The following is a 24,237-nucleotide window of genomic DNA, read 5'->3' on the forward strand; positions in this document are numbered from 1 at the left end:
GTGAGAACACGCTCTGCCTTCAAGGCCTAGAACAAATGTCTCCTCCCATAAAGCCATTTCTCACCAGCATAGCCAGAGAGTTCTCTGGCCCTTCAACTCCAGTAGCATCCTTACATCCACTTGGCAACTGGCCTCAAAAAACAAAACAGAATATGATTTTTCATGTAACCTGATTCCTGCACGACTGCAGTCTCCTTGAGCACAGGCACTGATTCCTTCACATCCCATCCTCCCTGGGAACACCTGTAACATCGTCGTGAACACAGGAGACATAATAAATACTGGACAATAAACGACATGAATCAATTCCTGAATGCATTCTTTGAATTTCTCTTTTTTGGCAAAAGCTTAATGAGACAGATTCCAAATTCTCTGACGGCTTGATCCGTAATCGCCCCAAACTGGAAACAACTCCACGCCCCTCCCTGACTTCTTCACTACCAATCACCTTTTGTCTGTCTTTTGAGTCTCAAATAAATGGAATCACATTTGAGCGTATCCTCCTCCACGTCTGACTTCTTTACAGAGAAATCGTTCTGAAACTAAAGTACATCCGGCCTGGCCGAAAGCTGTCCCCAGCTTCCCACTGCTCTTAGGGTAAAATCCACAAGCCCCAGCGCAGCCACCTGGGCCCTACAGAAGGTGGCCCCTGCCTCACCCTCATCTACTTCTCTCCTGTCCCCACCATCCACCGCACTCTCTGCTCCTTCAACTAGCGAAGTCCTCCGCCACTTCTGAGCTTCGGCTCAGACCTCGCTTGGCTGGCTGCCGTTCACCCTCGGGTCTTAGCTCAAAGCCCCAGAGGCGCCCCCGCCGACCACCGCTGAGGGGGCCTCTCGCCCTCCGGCACCTCACCCTCTGCGCTTCCTTCCTGGCAGCTGTCACAAGCGGTACTGCCTTGCTCGGTTACCTGAGTGTCTCTCTCTCCAACTGGAATGTGGGTTCCATGAAGGCAGGGACTGGATCAATCTTATCTACAATGTACGCCACCCCACGTGCCTAGGACGGTACTGCCCATGGCAGCTGTTCCACAATAGCTACTGGATCAAAGAATAATTCACCACAGGGAGAAACAGTACTGGGAGGCCTAAGGAAATCCAAGCAGAATTAATGTGCGTGAAAATGCAGCCAGGAGTTGTTGGTATCCATGACATTAAAGTAAATGCCAGGCTCCCCACGGACCGGCGGAACACCCAGACACAGATGTCCCAGGCTGCAGCAGCAACCCCGTGAGGACAAAGCCCTCAGCACCGCCCTCACGTGAGCTGAGCAGGCACGCCCTCACGTGATGGGTTCACTCACTCCCGAGAGCATCTATTGAGGACGTGCGACCTACCCTGGGGAGAACAAGGCTGGCGGGGTGAAGGATGGACGAGCTTTGCCCTCGCTCTCAAACACTCACAGGCGGAGCACAGGGGATCGCGAGGGCAGCGAAGATACACCACGTGAGGCTATAATGGTGGATACACGTCATTATATACTTGTCCAAACCCACAGAATGTACAGCACCACGAGTGAACCCTAATGTAAAGGGGATGTGGGTGATGATGGGGTGTCAACGTAGGCTCACTAACTGGAACAAGTACACCGCTCTGGGGGGGGATGCTGATAATGGGGGAGGCACCTGTGAGGGTAGAGGGTACGGGGAAAACCCCTTACTTTCCTCTTAATTTTGCTGTGCACCCAAAGCTGCTCAAAAAAAATATAAAGTCTTTAAAAAAAAAAAAAAAAGAGTTAGAAGAAGAAACCCTCATGGTCCAGTAGGGAAAGCACCACCTAACTAGCAATTACACTGTGATGAGATCAGTGGGATAATAAGGTGCCCGGGGAGCAGGGAAGGAGACAGCAGCAAGGTTCACACAGGAAGCAATGGCTCTGGAACTAAGGTTCGGGGAGCAGGACCCCTCCCGCTTGCAGGTCACGGTGGAGGGGACAAAGGCACAGGAGAGGACAGGCGGGCAGGGACACATCACAAGAGGTGGTCTGAGTCTCTACTTCCGGCAAGGACGGGAGTAGAAAGGTTTTAAGCAGAGAAGCAACTAATTAGATTCATGTTTCAGAAAGAATTGAAAGATGCTGAAATGACACATGGAGGGGGGACCCCAAACCATCTGATTTCTTCAGCTACTGGGAAGGAACAAATGATGTATGTTAACAACTCACCGTGTGACAAACTTCTGCTTTTATCTCTTTCAGGGCTCGTTCAGAAAACACGCAACCACAGCACCGCAGGAAACAAAACCTGCAGAAATAATCCAACATGGAGAATGACTTAAATAACAATTCAAAAATCATTACCCACATTTATCAATTAACATTTGTTTTGTTTACACAAAGGCCAAGAACCTCAAAGAAAAAAATGGTTATATGTGATTCCATTAAAAAAAAAAATCAGTGTGTCCTAAATAAAGTACTTAAAACACACACACACACACACACACACACACACACACACACACCCCGCTTTCTGAAAGTGTGCCTTACGCCACTTCATTTTTACGAAAGACCTACATTAGTACCTATTTTTGCTAATGGAAAGAAATCCAAAGCGGATTTCTGCTTTTATGAAAAATGGCAAGAACTAAAAAATGGCATTCAGCATTTGTTTTGCAGTGAGCTGTTATACAGGCAGCTCGCACCCCAAGCTCCTTCTAGAGGAACTACATTCAGCATCTCAGTGTCAAGCTGCCATAGCTTTGAACTGTGTCTGTGACCATCTGTGCTTTATCCCTATTTATTTTGTGCATCTGCTAGCAAGATGTGTCTTAAGGGTAACTGCTTCTTCGATTTACGCCATTTCAGCTTAGGAAAGTTTTCTTAGTCACTTAGGAAAAGCTCTACTTTTCAGAGAGAGGAGAAACTTGTGCGCTGAAATTAAAACCACAAACATAGGCCAAAGTTCCACTCCTACCCCCTTGCAATAATCCTTTGGAAAAAAGACTCTATCAATAAAAATAAATAAAGGCATTTTTTTAAAAACACCATAAAAAGTCAAAAGACAGAATAGGAACTCAGGGAGAAAATATTTTAAACACATATGAGGTTCAGAGTTTACGAATATTCAAAGAGGTCTATAAAAGCAACAGTACACAATATAGAAAAATGGGTAAAGGGCGTTAACATGCAGTTGACAAGAGAAATATAAACGGCCAAAACACACAAGAGATGCTTAACCCCTACTTTTAATTACAGAAATGCATTTCAAACAAGGACATACAGTGTTTTACCTATCAGGCAATAATGAAAGAGTCTGAAGGTATCCAGTTGGAAACTGTCTGAGGAAACAGGCACGTGTTGCTGGGTGGCTACATTTCAGGACAATTGGCAGTAGTATCAGGTAAAGCATCACTCTGCAGACTTTCTCCTACAGAAACATGCCCACAAGTGTGCACATGCACAAGTATGTATTTATGAAGTTGTGTAGTACAGCAAGGAAGAAGAGGAAGCCACCTAATGCCTATCAACAGAGGACTGGTTAAATAAATATGAACTCTTACACAGCTATTAAAAAGAATAAGGTGGGACTTCCCTGGTGGCACAGTGGTTAAGACTCCATACTCCCACGGCAGGGGCCCTGGGTTCGATCCCTGGTCCGGGAATTGGATCCCACATGATGCTGCAAGTAGGAGTTCGTGTGTCACAGCTGGGGAGCCCGCGAGCCGCAACTGAGGACCCTGTCTGCCACAACTAAGGAGCCGGCGAGTTGCAACTAAGGAGCCCGCCTGCCACAACTAAGACCCGATGCAACCAAATAAATTAAAAAAAGAATAAGGAAATCTGTATGTATGGCCAAGAAAATGTTTAAATTAGACAGAGAAGTAGAAAAAAATAAGGTTACAAAATATGTGTAATATGATTCCATGCCAGTGGGAAGCATACATGTCTATTTGTGTCTCTCTTGCAGAGGTGCAGGGAAGTGTGTTGTGTGTTGGGGTTGCAGAGGTCTGTAGGGGGCGTTAGACACCAAACAGCTAACAGTGCTGTCACTGGAGGCTAGGATGGGGCAAAGGTGCAAAAAGCACTTTCACAATTTACTTCTTTTTAATTTACTTCTTTATTTATTTTTTTATTTGGCTGTGCTGGGTCTTAGTTGCAGCATGTGGGATCTAGTTCCCCGACCAGGGATCAAACCCGGGCCCCCTGCATCGGGAGCGTGGAGTCTTAGCCACTGAACCACCAGGGAAGCCCCTCACATTTACTTCTTATGTTCCTCTAAAAAATACCACCATAGAAACTTTCTCCAAACTTTTCACCATAGAAACTTTCTCTAATTTCTCCATAGAAACTTTTAATCCTAGGGATTATAGCAGATGCAGATTGCTCTAATGAAAACCAAATTAATAACATTGTACTAATATTCATTAAATGTTGTTTAGGACTTAAAAAAAACCCTGCTTTATGAATGCTTACTAAGTATTAGTGACTTAGGAACTGGTTTTTCTTTAAACAAAGGCTAAATGTTTTTATTATACCAATAACCTATTTCTATTTTTCTATACACTTAAATCTTTATTATACAAACGTTATTAAATATACAAACTAACCCCCAAATCAATTTTTGAGTGTGGAGGCCCTATTAACAGGAAGAGGGCAAAGCCAAAACAGGCAAAGCTCAATTAACCGAGAAGAGAAAAAGGAGAAGAGATTAACCAGCAAATGAAAGGGAAAAACTGGGGGAAGCCACAACTGGAGCAACAGGGTACAGGTAACCCCTGCTCAAGACGCCAGAGTTGAGTCTGTTTCTGCTAAGTTCCTCTTTTGGGGGTGAACCATGGTTTTCTTAAAAAGAAGTGGGAAGCCAGATACAAAAGGTCACATATTGTGTGATTCTATTTTATATGAAATATTCAGAATAGGTAAATCCACTGGACAGAAAGCAGATTGTTTGCTGCTAGGGGCTGGGGGGAGGGGGCATGGGGAGGGACTGCTTAATGGGTAGGGGGTTTTTACTTTGGGGTGCTGAAAATGTTCCGGAACTAGATGGAGGTGATGGTTGCACAACACTGAGAATGTACTAAACGCCACTGAAACATACCCTTTAAAAAGATTGTGAATGTTATGACTTTCACCTCAAAATAATGTGTACACACACACACACACACACACACACACACACACACACACACACAGGACAAGGTTAGGTACATGAATCTCATTCCCCAGAATATTCCTCTTGTGAAATTTAGTCTGGACTACCAGCTATTAAAGATATTTCTAAATGGTGGGAAAGAAGTTTAAAGCTTTGGCAAAGTGAGACATCCTATAAAAAGGCACCTACTAATCCACTCGACACTCGTATTTTTTTAAGGGGGAAATATACTACTTACTTACATTTGCAATATAAATCTCAAGCTTAAGATTTCTGGTGCTCTAGCCAGAGGATCTGTTAGCTACAAATTCAAAGCAAGTTATCATCATCAACCGGGCCTTTCACTGACCGATCAACCACACGTTCTGTAAGACCGTTTTCCACTGCAGAGTTTTAAGCAATTGTTAAGGAAATGGGATTTGTTTGATGGGAAATATCTGTCCTTTACTTTCTTTCCCATAGGAGAAGACCAAAGAACTCAACTCAAGTCTCGTAAGTGTCACAAGACAGATTTTTCAACTCCCTCTTTACTTTAGGTTCTCCTGACCTCAAGAACAGAAAGCCGCACACAACAAAGAGGCCACGTTACACGTGGCTGGTAGGGAATGAACATGCCTTGTGCGCCACCCAAACCAAAAGGCACCTTAAAGAAATCCGTGTGATTATTAAGCTTCGGCACAGATCCTAACAGCACTGGGATTACTCACCCAGACTCCACAGCATCTGCCCACGCCCATTACTGACCTGTGTCGGCCATTCATCTCCAAGCCCACAACAGGGCAGATGAAACGTGCCCGCTGGAGGTCATCGTGTTTGTCACCTTTAGTGTTTCCTTTATCTCCTTCCCAGGCGGGGTTATCAGAAAGCCTCAGTTCTGTCACATTCTGTGAAAAAAACATGAATATTTTAAGAGTTCCTTTGACAAATGGATCATCTTTGGCCTTAATTATTATTCTAGTCCCTTCCCATCCAAACCTCTTTTTCTACTTTCCTTTAACATCAATTAACATGGATATAAAATTAAACCATAAGTTGTGATAGAAAACAAATTTTTTTAAATGCACTGTCTAGCAAATAATTAATTTCTATTTTACAAGCATTTTGCTATATAAGGCAAAGTAACTTCAGACATGAAAATTTACCCCACTAAGAGAAGAAAGCTTTGTATTAGTTTCATCCAGAAAGGAACACTTTCTTCCCTGGCTGATGAAGCCTCACTGAGGCTGTTCATATTACTGACCAGCCACGTTTATTTAACAGATAAATAGACGGTAAAATCTGTGAGGCCATGGTCTAATGAGTCCAAGGCAGAATATTAGCCGGAGATTACTGTCACACTTCAAGATCCAGCTGTTCCGGTTTTCAAAATTCAGTTTTACAAGGAGTGACTTAACAGCCCCACTTTAGCATTTGAAGCATTTCTTCATATTTAACCGCACCATTTAATTTCAACACTCCAGAGAGCAGCTGAGCACCTTGAAAGGAAAGCCACCACACACGGGGTCGGCTTCCTGCTTGTGTGTTCATCAAGTTCTCTGCTCAGAGTGTCTGTGGACTATTAACTGCAGTAATAATAACCTTTGCATTGTTTTATGTGAATCCTTTTGTCTTTACAGTTGTGATTTCTTGGAAAAAAAAATTTTGCATTAAAAAAGTTCAGCCACATACGTTATATATTGCGTTTTAAGTATAGACTTGTATAAGTTAATTTCAGTGATAATCGCATTTTTGAGATAAGATAATTATGCTACTATGGGTTTTTGAGAAATGAATTCTCTTCCCAAGGAAACAATGGCAACAGTCAGCATGGTTACCTCTACAGCACTACCAACAGCTACATCTCAGAATCACTAATTTTTCTGAAATAAACATATTCTGTAATTACCCCGAGAACTCAAACAAAAAGCCTATTATAATAATAAAAAAATTTTAAAAAGAAACAGAAGGAGGAAAAAACTCAAAGCCTTAGCCTGGGAGTCAGGGGCTCTGGACCTAGTTTAAGCGCCCCACTGACGAGCCATGAGGCCTCAACTTGTCATACACAGCGAGTGTTTTCACCTGTCAAGCTTGGTGGTTCTCAAATTCTTCACTACTTTGATTTTTCTCCCACTGACCAGATTTGAAAGATTCTGTCCTCTCAACAAACTTCCTTTACTAAAAAGCTTGTTTTTCCACTTTTATGAAAGAACTTTCAGAACCTCTAATCAGCAGGAGATAACCACTATGATTGAATAGTTATCCACCTATAAAAATCTCTAATTCTATAAAAGTGTCTTCCAAACCAAAATTCGAGTGGCTGAGTTTTAACTATAAAAATAATGCCCCCCCAAACCTATATAGCACAATATACAAGTTTCGAAGTTTTGAAACTTGTATACTACAGTTTTGAAGTTCTTTCCCACATATGAACTCACAACAGATTTATAATCCAGGAAGTACGGGTGTGAGGACTTCTGGTTTGGACTTCAAGTGACTTGCCCCAAATCACACCTTTATTAGGTGGCTGGGCGGGACTGGAATTCCAAATTTCCAAGTTCAGTCTAAAATTTACATGAATTCTATAAAATAAACCCTAACCACTGAAAGCGCCGGAGCACTTCAGAATCACCTGTCTTACCTTAATGCTTTTAATGTGAGAGGCTGCCTTCCCAAGAGCCTTTTCAGAAGACTTGTCCAATAAAAACTCAATGATGGCATCTTTGTTGTAAAGTCTGCAACAATAAAGATCAGTCAAAACATTCTGGCAATAATCAACCTTCACCCAAAGGAAGGAGACTAAATTGAGTACAATCCAAAGTCATTTACGTCTGATAATAGAAATGCCCTGCACTCCTAAAAAAAAAGTAAATTTAATCCTGTATCAACCATTTCCAAAGCATACAAAGAAAGAAACTAGTTTAAATAAAGGGCTACAAACTGGCAGTCTGAGGACTGAATGTGACCTGAACAAGGCTTTTTTTAAATTGGGAAGTTTAATATAAAAGTACACATTTTCAACTTTCCCTGAAAAAAAGAAAAAAAAACAACCATATGTTCTGGAATCAGTCTACAATCTTGAACTGTAACAACAGGCTGGAACTGAATAGCAGCTACCCTTAATTTGCCTTTTTTGTCGGCCGTGCAGCACAGCTTGTGGGATCTTAGTTCTCCAACCAGGGACTGAACCTGGGCCCTTGGCAGTGAGAGCGTTGAGTCAGTCCTAACCACTGGAGCACCAGGGAATTCCTGCAGCTACCTTTTAGACAGGAATGTGAACTCTCCAGTTTTCCCCAGTCCTCACCATTCCCTACTGACCCCACATGGGTCCTTCATGCATTTATCTTTATAACTTAACTCCTATGGCCCCTGAGTTTTCAACCCATGGATTAAATAAACCAAACGGAATAGAAAAGTGCAGAAGTATGTTCTGAGACAGGGAATGATAACCCAGGCTTCACAAATTTGCTGGAGATCATTCACATTTGATGAATCAAGAACAGCATTTATACATTAAAATTCTTTTTAAGATCATTTAATAAAAACTCGTCTCCATTAAGTAAAGGAACCACACCTGCCAAGTTCACAGGCAACTATTGGTCGTCTTAATATTTCTTGACTTAGAGTACAATAGTTCCACTGGGCCACTAACTCAGCATTCTTGTCAACCTGAGAAAAGAAAAAAAATCTTGTCAATTAATTTTCACCTCTGAAAGACACATGGTCCACAGTTCCACATATAAAGGCTTATTCAGTAATACCACACTGTGACAATTTTTTTGTTTGTTTTTAAAATATTTATTTATTTATTTATTTGGTTGCGCCGGGTTTTAGTTGTGGCTCACCAGCTCCTTAGTCGTGGCTCGAGGGCTCCTTAGTTGCAGCATGCGAACCCTTAGCTGTGGCAAGCATGTGGCATCTAGTTCCTTGACCAGGGATTGAACCCAGGATCCCTGCATTGGGAGCGCGGAGTCTTAACCACTGCACCACCAGGGAAGTCCCACGATTTTTGTGTTTTAAATCAAAGATAGTGACACACGAAGTTGGGATTTAAAAAGTCACAAGTAACCGACACTACGTCAAATAAAGGCCTCTCTATACATGACATGTACAAAGAAACAGTTCACATCAAGTCATTATATTGCTTATGCTAGTTACATATTAATATCTATATCTTAACAGTAAGTTAGGAAGGCCATACAGAAAAAACAAGCAGTACAGGTTAATTCCTAACAATGGGAAAGGCTCCAAAGTTGTAGCAGAATTTAAGGACAAAGAATTGAGAAGATAGGCATTTTTTAAAAAAAACAGTTCAGCACAGACTGTATAATTCTTTATAAAATCAGCAATTTAACAGAAGTGTTTTTTGCCAACTGCTCACTATGTGGCATATCAAGCCATTATCCACAGTATAAAGATCCAGATCTGAGACCTTCCCGAGCCCTCAAATGATATTTTCTCCTATTTAATATTCCATGTCCCACTCTTTCCTCTTCCTAAAATGTCAAACCTGAATAATGTAACAGGATGGCACATTTGAAAGAAAACAGGAAGAAAAAATTTTAAATTCCCTTAAATTTAATTTTTGCAGGAACAACTACTTAAGTGTTTACTGTGTGCCAGGCACTGTGCTAAGCAGTTTCAGTGACTTGTCTTTTAGCCCTCATAAAACCTTCTGAGTTAGGATTTTTACCTTTGTAGTTGAGGAAACTGACATACCAAGAAGTTAAGTTACATGTCAAGGTCACAAACACACAAGCAGACCAAGGAGCTAGGATAAAAAGCCAGGCAGGGGACTTCACTGGTGGCACAATCGTTAAGAATCTGCCTGCCAATGCAGGAGACACAGGTTCGATCCCTGGTCCAGGAAGATCCCACGTGCCACGGGGCAACTAGGCCCGTGCACCACAACTACTGAGCCTGCGCTCTAGAGCACGCGAGCCACAACTACTGAAGCCCACGCTTAGAGCCCGTGCTCCGCAACTAGAGAAGCCACCGGAATGAGAAGCCCGTGCACCGCAACAAAGAGTAGCCCCTGCTCACCGCTCACTGCAACTAGAGAAAGCCTGCGCGCAGCAACAAAGACCCAACGCAGCTAACAAAAAATCAATTAAAAAAAATAAAAAGCCATGTTCAGCAAGTTTAGGATCTACTTTCCAGATTACTCCTTGCCCAGGAATTTAAAAATTGGTCCCCCCAAAACTTCTGAAAACATTTATTCTAGGGTCACTCTTTTCAGGGCAAGGTATCAAATTTGAGTAATGTTTTGGGCCAGACCCAACATACCACATGAGTGATCAACAAATGTTATTATTTACCTATTTGAAAATGTAAGCTCTACAAGGGCTGGACTCTGTTTCCTGCTGCATCCTCAGGGCCTAGAATGGTGTATACGGTAAGCACTTAATAAGTATTTGCTGAGTGAATAAGGATAATAAAACTCCATCCTGCCTGGGCACTCTAGTTGTTTCAGATCACCCTTTTTCTTTTCTATCCCCTTCTGACACCTATTCTTTGCCAAGCCTTTCATTAAGCTACTTCTTCAGCTCTGGGCACAAGTTAACAAAACTGAGCTGAATACTCTTTGGGTAAAAGCTCTCGCACACAAGTGGTAACTACCCAGCATTTATGTCTGCACATGTTGGTATGATTAGAGGGTATGCTCCATCCTCCTGGGTGTTCATTCACTCTCAAATTCCACATATTTGTTGGGTGTCTACTGTGTGGCAGACACATCACAGGAGTCACAGAAATAAAACATACAAGGACCCTGTCCATATAGGAAAGAGACAAGAACAAATATAGTGATAATCATTATAAAGAAAAGTAGGGACTTCCCTGGTGGTCCAGTGGGTAAGACTCCACGCTCCCCACACAGGGGGCCCGGGTTCGATCCCTGGTCAGGGAACTAGATCCCGCATGCATGCCGCAACTAAGAGTCTACATGCTGCAACTAAGACCCGGCGCAGCCAAAATAAATAAATAAATAAATTTTATTTAAAGAAAGAAAAATAAAGCAGCAGAACAGGATAGAGTGATCAGAAGTGAGATGTATTTTGGCTACAGTGGACTGAGATAACATTTGAGTAAAGAACTGATTGATGTTAAAAAAAAAAACAAAACCCAAATGATATGACTATCTCAGTGAAGAACATATCAGGTTGAGGAAATTATACTCCAGGTTGAGGAACAAGGCCTGTGTAGCTGGAACAGAATGAAAGGGCTGGAGAAGGGCAGAAGATGAGGTAATTACATCAGACCCTGTCTGACCACACAGGGTCTTGTGGGATTCTTTTTCTGAATACAATGGGAAACCACTGGAGTGGTTTAAATACAGTTGATATGTGGAGTTTATCTTTAAAAAAGACTTCTCTGGCTGCTGAATGGAGACTCATATGGACCATCCACAATGTGCCAGCCACTTGTATTAGGTACTTTACACACCTTCTATTATTAAAAAGTAATTACTAGTGCTAATTTTGAAATCCTGAATAACTGGATGTGAATCCTGGCTTCATTACCTACCAGTTGCATGATCTTGGTCATGCTACTGACTCAATTTCCCTGTTAGTAGCATGGAAATTATAATACATAATTTGCTCAATTACTGGTGAGCATTAGGGATTATTCACTCATTCATTTATCCACTACATCTACTGCACCAGGAGCTGTGCTAGTTGTAGAGGGGGTAAAAGGTGCAGGCTCTGCCACCAGGAGCTTACCATCCTCTGAGATCAACATTAACCAACCTGAAAGCAGTCTACATGGTTGTCAGATAGTTTTAAAGAGGAGGACCTGGGGACTTCCCCCGCGGTCTAGTGCTTAGGGCTCCGCGCTTCCACTGCAGGGGGCACGGGTTCGATTCCTGGTCGGGGAACTAAAATCCCACATACCTCGCAGCGCAGCAGAGAAAAAAAAAAAAAAGAGGAGGACCTGATCTCATAGGTAACGGTTTGAGAAGACTTCACTGAGAAAACGAAGTTAGTGTGTACAAAACTCAACAAACAGCAGCCATTTGTATCACTGTTACTAGCAGCAGACAGACTTCAAATCCTGGTTCTGCCACTTACTAGCTTTACAACTTTCTCCTCCTGAGCCTCAATTTGCATGTCTTCTGACAGTATGTACCCGCAGAGCTGTTTTGAGAATTACATGAGATACCCCATATTATGCGCACTGCCGGGTGAACAGCAATAGCACGCACTCAATAGAGGCCCGTTATTAATACTGTGGTTAATCTTGAGTTCTCTGAAAGGGATAAATGAGCACAGTTGCGTGTGGAAACCCGCTGGCTCCCCCTCCCACCTCCTTTCGCCCCCTGGGGGCGTCCGTGTGCCCCACTACCCCCGGGCCCCACTGGACCCATGTCACTGACCTTCTCAACCTTCTTCGGCCCCTTCACCAGTTCATGCCTCTTGGGGATTGTTCCCCCGTCGCAACCCATCGCAAGCCGGGAGTCAGAGTCCAAAGTAAACCCCTACAGCCGCAACTTCCGGGCTGCCTAGCGACTGTAGCAGTCACTTCCGGCGCGCCGCAGTGACGCAAAACGCCCGTCGCAACGCGGCGGGGTGGGGTGGGGCTTTTGCCCCGCCCTGGTTGCCATGGAGAACATCGCTGGGCGCTGGGCGTGGCCCCACGGCGGGAGCTGCTGCAAAGTGTTGAATGGGCCTCGAGTGCCAAGCAGGGTGCGGAGCGTTCTTTCACTCCCTCGCGGCAGCCCGTCGGGCCCCAGCCTGTCTGACTCTGGGCAGACATCCGTAGGCTAGGGAGCTCGTGGAGGGAAGGGCTGCATTTTATTCGTGCAGTTAGTGATGAATATGGATGGAACTGTTATTTCAGTTAACGTTCATGTGTTCAAAAAGAGAACGTATCTTTTTAGTGAGCATCAGTTGTGACCTAAGCACTCATAACAAATCCTTTGAAGTGATATTATATGAGATTATGGGGGAGTAAGATTCTCTAAGGCCTGAAACTTTCTGATACTGCCATGTATATTTTATACATATGAAATAGTGCACACAGTCTGTACATGTATACATTTCATTCACAGCAGACTGAAGCCCAGGCAAAAATATTTTACTTATTAAAACGCAGGTATATAAAAAAATTAAAAATAAATTAAAGGATAAAGGAGGTATAATTAACAGACTCAGGTATAGTTATAAAACGTACACTGATGTTTCCAAGAGACAGGCTGTATCATACCTATAATGAGAACACAAATCCCTTGCAAAACCCCTGTTAAAATCCATGATTGTCTGCTTTCATGCTCTTGACCATCTCTCCATTTGTTCCTTTAATTATTACAAATATTAGGGGAAAGCTTATCCACTGCGAGTAAAGCCGACCATTTATGAATGGATGTTACCACGTTGACCAAAGTGAAACATAAAAAACAGAAAATATTCCCCACTTGGGAACAGAAAATAAAGTGTATGTGGATATGAAAACTTCAAGGGCTATAAGATTGGGTTATCTGTTACTGCAGTTAATGGGAATTAAAAGAAAATAAACCCTTTAATCAGCTGGCCTCTCATTGGCTTATGATTTATTTTTATGCCCATGACAAGAATTGTAAACTCACTAGGGACTTTGATTTATTCCCTGTTGCATCCTCAGTGCCTAGAAGAATCTTTGGCACACTCACTATTCAGTAGTCAATAAACCAAAAGAAAGTACAGACTCATTCAGAGAGAGGTGACAAGCAGCCCCTAAAACTGATGAGTACACCTAGAATCTCATTTCTAGGGGAGGAAACAGAAGGCTGGAAAGATCGAAGCACTCGTCAATGGTCAGACAGCTAGTCAGTGAGAGCTGGGAATGGGTTCTAAGATTAGTTTTCTCTTACAGCAATGGACAGAAAATCAGACAGAGAATAGCAAAAACCCAAGGATCTTTAGACAGACTCTCAAACCAGTGCTATTTTCTGACAAGTATATCTACCCCTCACTGAATTCATTTGGGGCAGAAAAAACAAAAACAGCTGCTCTTGGGCTTCCATGGTGGCACAGTGGTTGAGAGTCCGCCTGCCGATGCAGGGGACACGGGTTCGTGCCCTGGTCCGGGAAGATCCCACATGCCGCGGAGCGGCTGGGCCCGTGAGCCATGGCCGCTGAGCCTGTGCATCCGGAGCCTGTGCTCCGCATCGGGAGAGGCCACAACAGTGAGAGGTCCGCGTACCGAAAAAAAAAAAAAAAAGAAAAAAAAATAGCTGCTCTTTATCAAACCGTGATTCTACCTACACTGGGAGATTTGGAAACATTCTTTCCTTCTGTCCTCACAACCTTAGTAGGGGGTGTAATGCCTTCTGTTTCCCGAAGGACAAACCTGAGGCTCAGATGTCCATGGTGTCTTGGGTCAGGGTCACACATCAAGGAAGTAGGAGTAGGAGATGAGGAAGGGGCTTCCTCAAATGAGGCCCATCTAACCCCAGATGCCAGGATCCTTGACCTCTCCCCGCAAAGCTGCTGATGACACCCAGTGGTGATGACTCTCAGGGCATTAAAGTTCAGGCAGCTGGATGTTTTTTCTCTTCCTCCTTGGTTTCTTTTTTTAGAGTATTGGTCTCTAAGGTACTTCTTGTTGCAGACTATACACAGCTAAGTTGATTATTATCATCAGTAGCAACTAATCTGTGTTGAGAGCTGTCAGGCATTGTATTCCGTGCTTTATTTGATTTGAGCCATTTCATTTCCAGCGCACTGGGCAGCAGGTTCGTTATCTGCTGCTTCTTCCCACTGCCTTTGCTGAATGAACCAGTAAAGGATATTCCCTTACAAGGATCCTTGGTGACAACTTTGATCCTTGGATCAAACTGTGAACTTGAAGGGCAGGAGAGGAATGAAATCATGAAAGAGAAAAACATTACCCTCTAGCAAAATCAGTATTCCTTAACCTTTCTGGGGTCATTGGACCTGTCGGAGAATTTGATGAAAACTTTGGACTTATTCCGCAGAAGAATATCCATAAGCATGTAGGAAATTTTGCTACAGTTTATACGTGTATGTATTTCATTCATGACTTCCCGAGGCCCAGGTTAAGAACCAATACTTTAAATGCTTCTACTGGGTGTTACTGTAGTTCCCAAATATTTCAGACTTCTAAACTGTTGAGGGTTTGATTTCCGGTTAGCTCTGCCCATGTGCTCTCCAGAGGTGCAGTTTTAAATTCTGTTTGGAGGGACTTCCCTGGTGGCGCAGTGGTTAAGAATCCGCCTGCCAAGGCAGGGGACACGGGTTCGAGCCCTGGTCCGGGAAGATCCCACATGCCACAGAGCAACTAAGCCCGTGCGCCACAACTACTAAGCCTGCGCTCTAGAGCCCAAGAGCCACAACTACTGAGCCCACGTGACACAACTACTGAAACCCGCGTGCCTAGAGCCCATGCTCCACAACGAGAGAAGCCACCGCAATGAGAAGCCCGTGCACTGCAACGAAGAGTAGCCCCTGCTCGTCACAACTAGAGAAAGCTCATGCGCAGCAGCAAAGACCCAACGCAGCCATAAATAAATAAATAACATAAATAATAAGAATTCTTTCCGGAAAAAGTTGATATGCAGAGTAACTCACTTTAAGAGTTAGCATGAAAAAAAAAAAACAACTCTGTGCTAGGATTCTTCAAGAATTTCGCAGCCTCATTTAAAGTTACACTTGGGAGGATAACCCAAAGATGGTTAAAATAAAATAAAGTAGAAAATGGGATCGATTGCTGAGATAACTCAGGACAAAAATTACTTTTTGTTTGCAGTTTTAGTGAAATATTAAAAATATTCTAGGAGGGTCTTCCCTGGCAGTCCAGTGGTTAAGACTCCGAGCTTCCACTGCAGGGGGTGCGGGTTTGATCCCTGGTCGGGGAACTGAGATCCCACAGGCCGCACGGTGCGGCCGAAAACAAAATATTCCAGGACTATATGGGCCTTACATGAAGTGGCCCCTGGCTATTCCTTTCAGCTCATGTCACTCTCTTCTCTATCTCTCACTCAGTTCCAGCCTCACGGGCATGCTCCTCTCCGTTGAACTCTCCAGGTGTACGTCTACTCTGGGCACTCACCTTGCTATTCCCTTTCCAGAACACTCTTCCCCATGTTTGCCAGACCAGCTCCCTTCAGTGATGCATCACTCAGCTCCTGGTCCCCTATTCGGAGTCATCTTCCCAGACCTCTCCATCTAAAAGAGCACGCCTCCTCCATCATGCTACCCCCTACCTTGATTTAATTTCTTCCTTGAACTTCCCACCACTGATACCGTGTTATAAATTTAAATTTTGATATCTTGTTCACCATGGATTTTTTGCATTGATTTAGATTTTTAAAATATGGCATCAAAGTATAATTTATCTTGATTACTAAGTTTTGGGGGAGCCCCCCTTACATTTTCCATCCAAAAAGAGTGCCTCACTCGCCTCACCCGGTTCTGGCCCTGGTTTTCCATCTCCCTCAGCTGGGATGAAAGCTGCATGACGCAGAGTCTTTGCTTTGGCCCCTGCAGCACCTCTAGTGATCAGCAGAGGCCTGGGCAGATAGGAGGTGCTCACTAAATGTTGAATGAATGAAAGGAAAAGGGCATTAGCAAATAACCTACATAAATGGGCAACTTTTGCAAAGGGGCAGCTTCAGGAGACATGGGGTGCCTACCTGGGGAGAACATAAAGTTTTTAAAAGATGCTTTGTTAAGAAAAATAGTTGCCACTGGGTGCTTGGGTCCACAGTGCTTATCACACTAGGAGATCTCTAAACAAGGCTTCTTACCACTTCCATCTTCCTGATGAAATTGAACTTAATTGAGATCAAGTTGCTACCACCACCATCACCACCATACCACCCACCATTTCCTCTTCCTACCTGGAGAGGAAACAGTACAGAAGTCTGGGTGTTAGAGAAAAATACTTAGCCAAAAGTTGCTGAAAGCTAAAAAATACGATTTTATCCTAATTTACAGGTTTTTTTCAGAAGTAATTTTCCTATTGAATTAATCGGTGGAAACTCATCCCACAACTGCTCTCTTTTAAAAAAAGGAAGGAAACACATTTAGCTGAGAGCAGCAGTTTGCATTATTTTAAACCCAATGGTTTTGTACTTTGTTGACAAAGGTCCTTGGTTTGAACTCTCCTCAAAAAAGGAAGTATATATAGATATAGCTCCAGATCCGTGTGTGTGTGTGTTTCTCTCTCTGTCTTTCTCTTTCTCTTTGGCTCTATCCATGGCTTGATCTCTCCACTCACATACGTACATACATAGTATTCTGAAACCATTTGGGACCTGTCCGTTACCTATTGGAGACTATGTCACTTCTAAAGGACTAAATGAGCTGAAACATCTAAAGAATTAGAACAGTGTCTGGAATATAGTAATCCCTTAATAGATACATCTTGTTGTTATCACTCATGTGTAAAACATCATTTTGCCCCCTGGAGTAAACAATTATTGGTGTCTCCCTGGAGCAACCCCTCCTCCTAACACCATTGCTAACTTTGCTAGGGGCTCCAGCTGGGACACAGCGCTCCAAGGGTCTCTCGTGTTTCTGCACATCTTCTGAGCAGAGGCATTGACTTGACATTTTTTTCTAGACTATCCTTTCCAGGATGTTTGTAACAAACTCCCTTGGAAGACAGAGATAACCTCTCCCTCCAGAGCAGAAGGGCGGGATTGTTTGCTGTCCAATATCGTAAAGATAAGGTCTCCCTCTGAGGCAAAGCTTGGTCAGGTTTACACAGATACTATAAAAGATTGGGGCTTCCTATGTTCAGGGTTTTTTTTCTTTGGCTTTGATGCAAACCCACTGTGTGCATAGCATCACATGGGCCCACCTTTGCATTGCCCCTGGGACTTGAGGGATGTGAGGAAATGATGCAAAGATGAAACATAAGCTGCTTGCGAGGCTGTAAGAAAAGCCCCCTGACTGTGCAGGAGAGTTGACATGACAGGCCTGACTAATCTCCCTAGAAAGTCCTGCTTGCAAGGTTGGCTTTGGTGCTTGGATAGGAATTTGGATTTGAGGAGGGTTTTCACCATCCCCAGAGTTGGTAAGAATGGTGCAGGGCCTAAACTGTTTGTACAAATGATGTGATTCATGCTGGATGCCTGCTCTCCTTTGGAGAGTCTGGAACTTTGGTCCACGCCACACAGAGGCTGCCTGCATGATCAGCCCCAGTGAAGACCCTGGGGGCCAGGCTCTCAAGAGATTCCCTAACCGGCAGCATTGCCCATGTGTTTGTCACAGCTCGCTGCTGGAGGAATTAAGGGTGTCCTGTGTGACCTCTGGGAGGGGACTCTCAGCACCTTGAGCCTGGTTTCCTTGCTACTTCACCCCCCGCCACCTGTGCGCTTTCCCTTTGTCGATTTTGCTTTGTCTCCTCTCACCGTGATGGCTCAGAGCTGTGAGCACAGCTATATGTGGGAACCTGTGAATCCTCCTATCGAATCACTGGACCTCGTCCTGGGGACCCTGACATAGCCTCTGACCTCAGTCTCGTGTCTTCTCTCAGCATTCATGAAGTTGTCACAGGCTAACTTGTGAATTTGAAGTAGGAGAAAATCTCAGACATGTCACAGTTCTTGTCAGATCCATCCCCTTACCTCTCTCGGGACACATGGGAGTGTGTGTGTGTGTGTGTGTGTGTGTGCGCGCGCGCGCGTGTGTGTGTGTGTTTGCGTGCATGTGTGTGTGTGTGCGTGTGTGTGTAGGGGTGAATTCCAGGTCTAGGACAACTTGGGTATTACATGCCCTTCTCATCATGGAGCTTTCAGGGGCAGGCATCTGATCTAAACTAGTCCAAGCAAAAATCAAGACTCTTCCCCATTGGCCACAAACCAAGAAGGACATAACTCAGGGCAGCCACCCTGCAACCATGAGAGTTAACACAGAGAGAGTGGGACTGAGAAATTGGGCCTTGATGATTCTGCTGGAGGACCCAAAATCAGCTGTTCTTTTTAAAAATTTTTTAAATTAAAAAAATGTTTTATACAGCAGGTTCTTATTAGTTATCTATTTTATACATATTAGTGTATACATGTCAATCCCAATCTCCCAGTTCATCCCCCCCACCACTTTCCCCCCTTGGTGTCCATACGTTTGTTCTCTACATCTGTGGCTCTATTTCTGCCTTGCAAAACGGTTCATCTGTACCATTTTTCTAGATCCCACATACATGCATTAATATACGATATTTGTTTTTCTCTTTCTGACTTATTTCACTCTGTATAACAGTCTCTAAGTCCACCCACGTCTCTGCAAATGACCCAATTTCGTTCCTTTTTATGGCTGAGTAATATTCCATTGTATATATGTACCACACCTTCTTTATCCATTTGTCTGTTGATGGGCATTTTGGTTGCTTCCATGACCTGGCTATTGTAAATAGTGCTCCAATGAACATTGGGGTGCACGTGTCTTTTGAGTTATGGTTTTCTCTGGGTATATGCCCAATAGTGGGATTCCTAAAACCAGCTGTTCTTGAAGCCAGCCTGCCCCTGGATTAATTTAAGATACTTGAGTCAATAAATTCCCTTTATTGCTTAAGAGAGCATGGATATGGTTTTTGATCCCTTGTAACAGAAGGAGTCGTAGCTGATACAGATCACAGCTGCTCCCAGAATGTGGCTCTCTCCATTCTAGTGTAGGGAACCAAGCCTCACAAAGACGGGGTCCTTCTTTAGGGACCCTGAGACTAACTCAATGAAAATAATTAGTCTTTTGGCAGTCAACAATTTAAAAGAGCTTACTAAGTAGCAGGTAGGAACCGGAGCTAGTACCATTTCAGGTGATTTCCAGACTGGAGATGCCTAGTGGCTGAGGTGCACGTAGGAGATGTGAAGACTTGAAGTGATGATGTAACCATAGCAACGTAAGCTAAAGCCCCAGCTACAAGGAGAGGAAGAGGAGGTGGTTTGACTTGCAGGGGTGGTGGGGGGAGCTCTGGGCCCCTCTCAGATCTGTGCCCAGCGATAAGGATCCTGTTTATACCACACTTCCTGGCTTTGCTTTTCCTGAGCTAGCCTTGCGCATGCGAACTTGGCCTCTTCTGTAGCTCCTTGAACACTTTGGGGAGAAGCGTTTAAATGACACAAGTAAACATGTTGCTTTGGTACCAGAACCCAAGTGACACGGATCAAAGACTTTTCCAAAGAAAAGATTGCTACAAAGGATGTTGCAATTCATGACTGTATTTACATAATATTATAAATGGTAACACATTTGAGACCACTGAGGTGTAAACCTTTTATGATCCAACATACTGAATTTATCAACACAGAACCTATAATGTACAAAATAAATTAATAGGGAACCCAACAGAACATGTTATGTTGCAAATTTACTGCTACTTATAACATGCCTGTTTTACTAGGTTCAGATAAAATAGCAATATATATATATATACGTATTTTTTTTGGTGTAAGATGCAGATACATAATTTGTACCAATCTCACAGAATTAGTTTAATCCAAAATGAAAAACTTATTATATTTTCTATCAGATGCAACAGAAATTGTTTGAAAATAATCTCTCCCCGCTTCTCCTACTTATTTTCTCCCTAGCACCTAATACATTGTGTATGTACTTCTTCATCATTTGTCTGTCTCCCCATTAGACTGTAAGCTCCTTGAGGGCAAAGCCTCAGTCTGACTCAGTGCTATATGCCCAGAACCTAGAATCTGACATATAATAGGTGCCCAATAAGTAAGGACTGAATGAATGCGTTAAAAACACGCACACATTTAGCCAATATAAAAATTGATTTCTATAACTTCATTTCACACACTGGCCCTACATGATAGGCTAAAAACTTTGGTCCTTAGTTCACACCTGATTCTCTTCCCTGACTCTCTGTGGGATAAGCCAATGTCCTGGGGTTGCTCAGCCACTTGGTAATACTGGGTTTGGGCACCACGGCTGTTGCCACCCCTTGGTGTATCCCCAGGCTGGCTTTTCCCAGAGCACAGACTTGCACAGGTTGTGGGTGTGAAGCTGAAGCGAAGAAGTTAACACGGAGAAGGAAGGAGGAAGGAGGCTCATTCCAACATCCCCCTGAATTGCTGCGTGTGCTGCTCCAGCTTCTTGGCCTCAGCCTGGAGGTGCTGCAGGGCGGCGGGGCTGGGATGCTGGAGTACGGCGTGCTTGGTGGCCAGCGCCAGGTCCTTGAGCAGGCTGCAGAGGCGGCTGCTGCCGCGCAAGATCTCGTTGCGCACGTCCCTCTCCTGGGTCTCCTGGCACAGCGTGTCCACCAGCTTCTGCCCGACCATGATGACTAGCTTGCTCTGCGCGATGAAGATCTCGGGGGGCTGGCCGTTGCCGAGACTGCTGTGCAACACGCCGATGGCTTTGAAGAGCGCCCCGAAATAGAGGCGGCAGTGTTCAGAAAGGCGGATTTTCTTCTCAGGATTCTGCTGACTCAAAGGTCGGGGGCAAAGGGAGCTAGGATTCTAGAGAAGAGAAAGGAAACAGTGGATAAGAGAGAGATTCGATCGACAGGCTGTGGTTGTCTCTCTTTTCCTGTTTTTGCTCAATTTGCTAGACTTTTTGTAAGAAAAAGTACAGTTTTGTTTGGGAAGCCCCACAGTGCAACATTTGCCTAAGAAATTAATGTTAAGGTTTTCAAAGCACTGTTACATATAAATTATCTCTCAGGTATATAATTTTATATATTACATTATATATATAAAATCATTCATATTAGATACATATAAAATCGTATTCAAGCCTCTCTACAAACTGTTAGAAACCCATTCTAAGAAACTCGTTGACAATGACTAAATTTATAACTTAAAAAAAATGCAGAAAACTTGATGGTGAGATTTAAAAATTTACTCAAAGAACAGGTTTTAAAGCATTTAAAAAACCCTTCCTAGTTCCAGTATCAGAGGTAAATCTGAATCCCCCAACTTTCCAGAAGAAATAAAAATATACTGACTTATCTGCTTTAAGATTAAAATATTTATCTTACTTGCTAATTAAAGTTTTATTTAGAAGTTTACTTTCATGAATTTTATTTTCTGGAATGTGGAACAAAAGCCTGTTCACTATTGAAAGATTCTCAGCATCAAACTTAGTGGAAATCCTACTCCAGGTAATAATCAAATACACTGCTATATTTAAATTGGATAACCAACAAGGACCTACTGTACAGCACGGGGAACTCTGCTCAATATTATATAACAACCTAAATAGGAAAAGAATTTGAAAAAGAATAGATACATGTATATGTATAACTGAATCACTTTGTGTACACCTGAAACTAACACAACATTTTTATCAACTATACTCTAATATAAAATAAAAAGTTTAAAAAAAAAAAGCCCCTTTGTTAGGTTATAGGTGAGGAGACTGAGGCTTCCGGAAGAGAAGAGGCTGCCTAGGGTCACTCTACTAGCAAAATAAAGATCTGGAGCTCTTAGCCTAGTCAGCAAGCCTGAAACTCTCATTCTTTCTATTAAACTGTGCACTCTTATCAACCTACGGTCTTAAAACACCCAGCTCAGAAGCACTCAGACAGTGTTATAGTCTGACTGTGTCTCCCCAAAATTCATATCATGAAACTGTACCCCTCAGTGTGAAGTTATTGGGAGATGGGGCCTTTGGGAGGTGACCAGCATTAGATGAGATCATGTGGGTGGGGCCCCCAGGAATGGGGTTAGTGCTCTTCCAAGGGTTGCCCGAGAGCTTGCTCCACCCTCTGCTCTCTGCCAGGTGAGGATACAATGAGAAGTGGGCAGTCTGCAGCCTGGAAGAGGGCTCTCACCAGAATCTGACCCTGAAGCACCCTGATCTTGGATTCCTAGCCTCTAGGACTGTGAGAAATACATTTCTATTGTCTATAAGCCACCCAGTCTATGGCACTTTGTTGTAGCAGCACAAACAGATTAAGATAGACAGGTAAAGGGAAGAAAAGCCTGGGGTGTTGGTTGAGATGGGCTCTCGGGGGGCAGGGAGCATGAGAAGAATGCATCAGAGGCTAGAAATGAGGAGCAACCATCTGGACGTTGGAAGGTTGGCATCTTGGCTTGGGAGTATTACCTGTAGGTAAACAAAAATGTACTATGATTTTTATTCTGGGCTGTTGGAAATCTCTATTTTTGGTTGTCACATTGACCAGGGAACACTACAGGCTACCAGTGGACAGGGGGCTAGGGATGCTGAACAGTCCATCCCACGCAGTGAAGAACTGCCCACCTGATGGTCAGTGGTCCCCCTGCCACCCCCACTGAGAAGCAGTCAGTCTAAAGCAGGGTTTTTCCAAGGGTGATCCTTGGACCTCCAGCACCTGGGAACTTGTTAGAGAAGAAAATTCTCAGGCCCTTCCCTAGACCTACTGAATCAGAAACTCTGGGGTGGGGTCTAGCCCTCTGGGTTTTAACAAGCTCTATAGGAAACTATGACACACTCTCAGGTTTTAGAACCGCTGGTCCAAGGCATACTTCGTGCTGAACAAAATAGCATGACTTTTAGTCATCTGACAGGCCCCAAGTTTTGGGTTTGGGGTTTGCAGAACGAAGCATCAGGACGCCTGGGTTATTATCTTAGTTGGCCTCTGAGAAGGCAAACAATCTTGTCCACATCATTGGATATCTCTGTCCCTTCTCGCCCATGCTGCCCTTCCCACCCCCCATCAGCCAGGAGGTTGAATGGGTTCATTGGTTTCCAGGCTTCAGTGATTCAAAGAAAACCTTCACACATTACGCCCTTTCCATCTTCCTCTTAACTTCGGTCAGCTACATCCTTGTTTTTAAGTGATCAGCTGTTTTTACTTAAGTTAAAACTTTTAAAATTGGTAAATGGAAAACTACTATCCTTTGCCACTAATAGGAGGTAAGCAAAGAAAAATAAGTACAATGATAACATTTTTGATTTAAAAAAAAAAGGAAGAAGATCAAATGTCAGAGAGATGTTGAAGATACACAGGCCCCAAACCAAAATGTTTTTTCTGTTGTAATCAGAAACATTAAAAGGGAATGTCAAACAGATACACGCACAGAGGGAAGATCAAGTGAAGACACAGGGAGAAGACAACCATGTACAAGCCAAGGAAAGACACCGGAGGAGAAACGAACCCTGATCTTGGATTTCTAGCCTCCAGAATTGTGAGAAAATGAATTTCTATTGTTTAAGCCAAAGGGGAAAAAATGTCAACAAGAATGTGAGTCCGTGTGACTTCATGCCATGTCAGTATCTCCTGTGATA

General features: G+C 43.4%; 2 protein-coding genes across 5 annotated transcripts in view; both read right to left on the reverse strand.

Moving 5' to 3' along the window:
* RTF2 (replication termination factor 2) overlaps positions 1–12,564 on the reverse strand; it is a 40,389-nt gene extending 27,825 nt beyond the window's left edge. For both annotated transcript variants that reach the window (XM_079946161.1, XM_079946160.1), the window contains exons 1-5: positions 12,441–12,564; positions 8,640–8,734; positions 7,707–7,800; positions 5,834–5,973; positions 2,164–2,242 (exon numbers count right to left, since the gene is read on the reverse strand). In XM_079946161.1, the coding sequence (XP_079802287.1) occupies positions 2,164–2,242; positions 5,834–5,973; positions 7,707–7,800; positions 8,640–8,734; positions 12,441–12,509 (477 nt within the window). In that variant the 5' untranslated portion in view covers positions 12,510–12,564. The remainder of the gene's footprint in view (positions 1–2,163; positions 2,243–5,833; positions 5,974–7,706; positions 7,801–8,639; positions 8,735–12,440) is intronic.
* Positions 12,565–20,583: 8,019 nt separating this feature from the next.
* The window catches only part of CASS4 (Cas scaffold protein family member 4), a 44,727-nt gene continuing 41,073 nt past the window's right edge, over positions 20,584–24,237 (reverse strand). For all 3 annotated transcript variants that reach the window (XM_079945120.1, XM_079945118.1, XM_079945119.1), the window contains one exon: positions 20,584–21,482. In XM_079945120.1, the coding sequence (XP_079801246.1) occupies positions 21,072–21,482 (411 nt within the window). In that variant the 3' untranslated portion in view covers positions 20,584–21,071. The remainder of the gene's footprint in view (positions 21,483–24,237) is intronic.

Source organism: Stenella coeruleoalba (assembly GCF_951394435.1).
Source record: "Stenella coeruleoalba genome assembly, chromosome: 15".
NCBI lineage: Eukaryota > Metazoa > Chordata > Mammalia > Artiodactyla > Delphinidae > Stenella > Stenella coeruleoalba.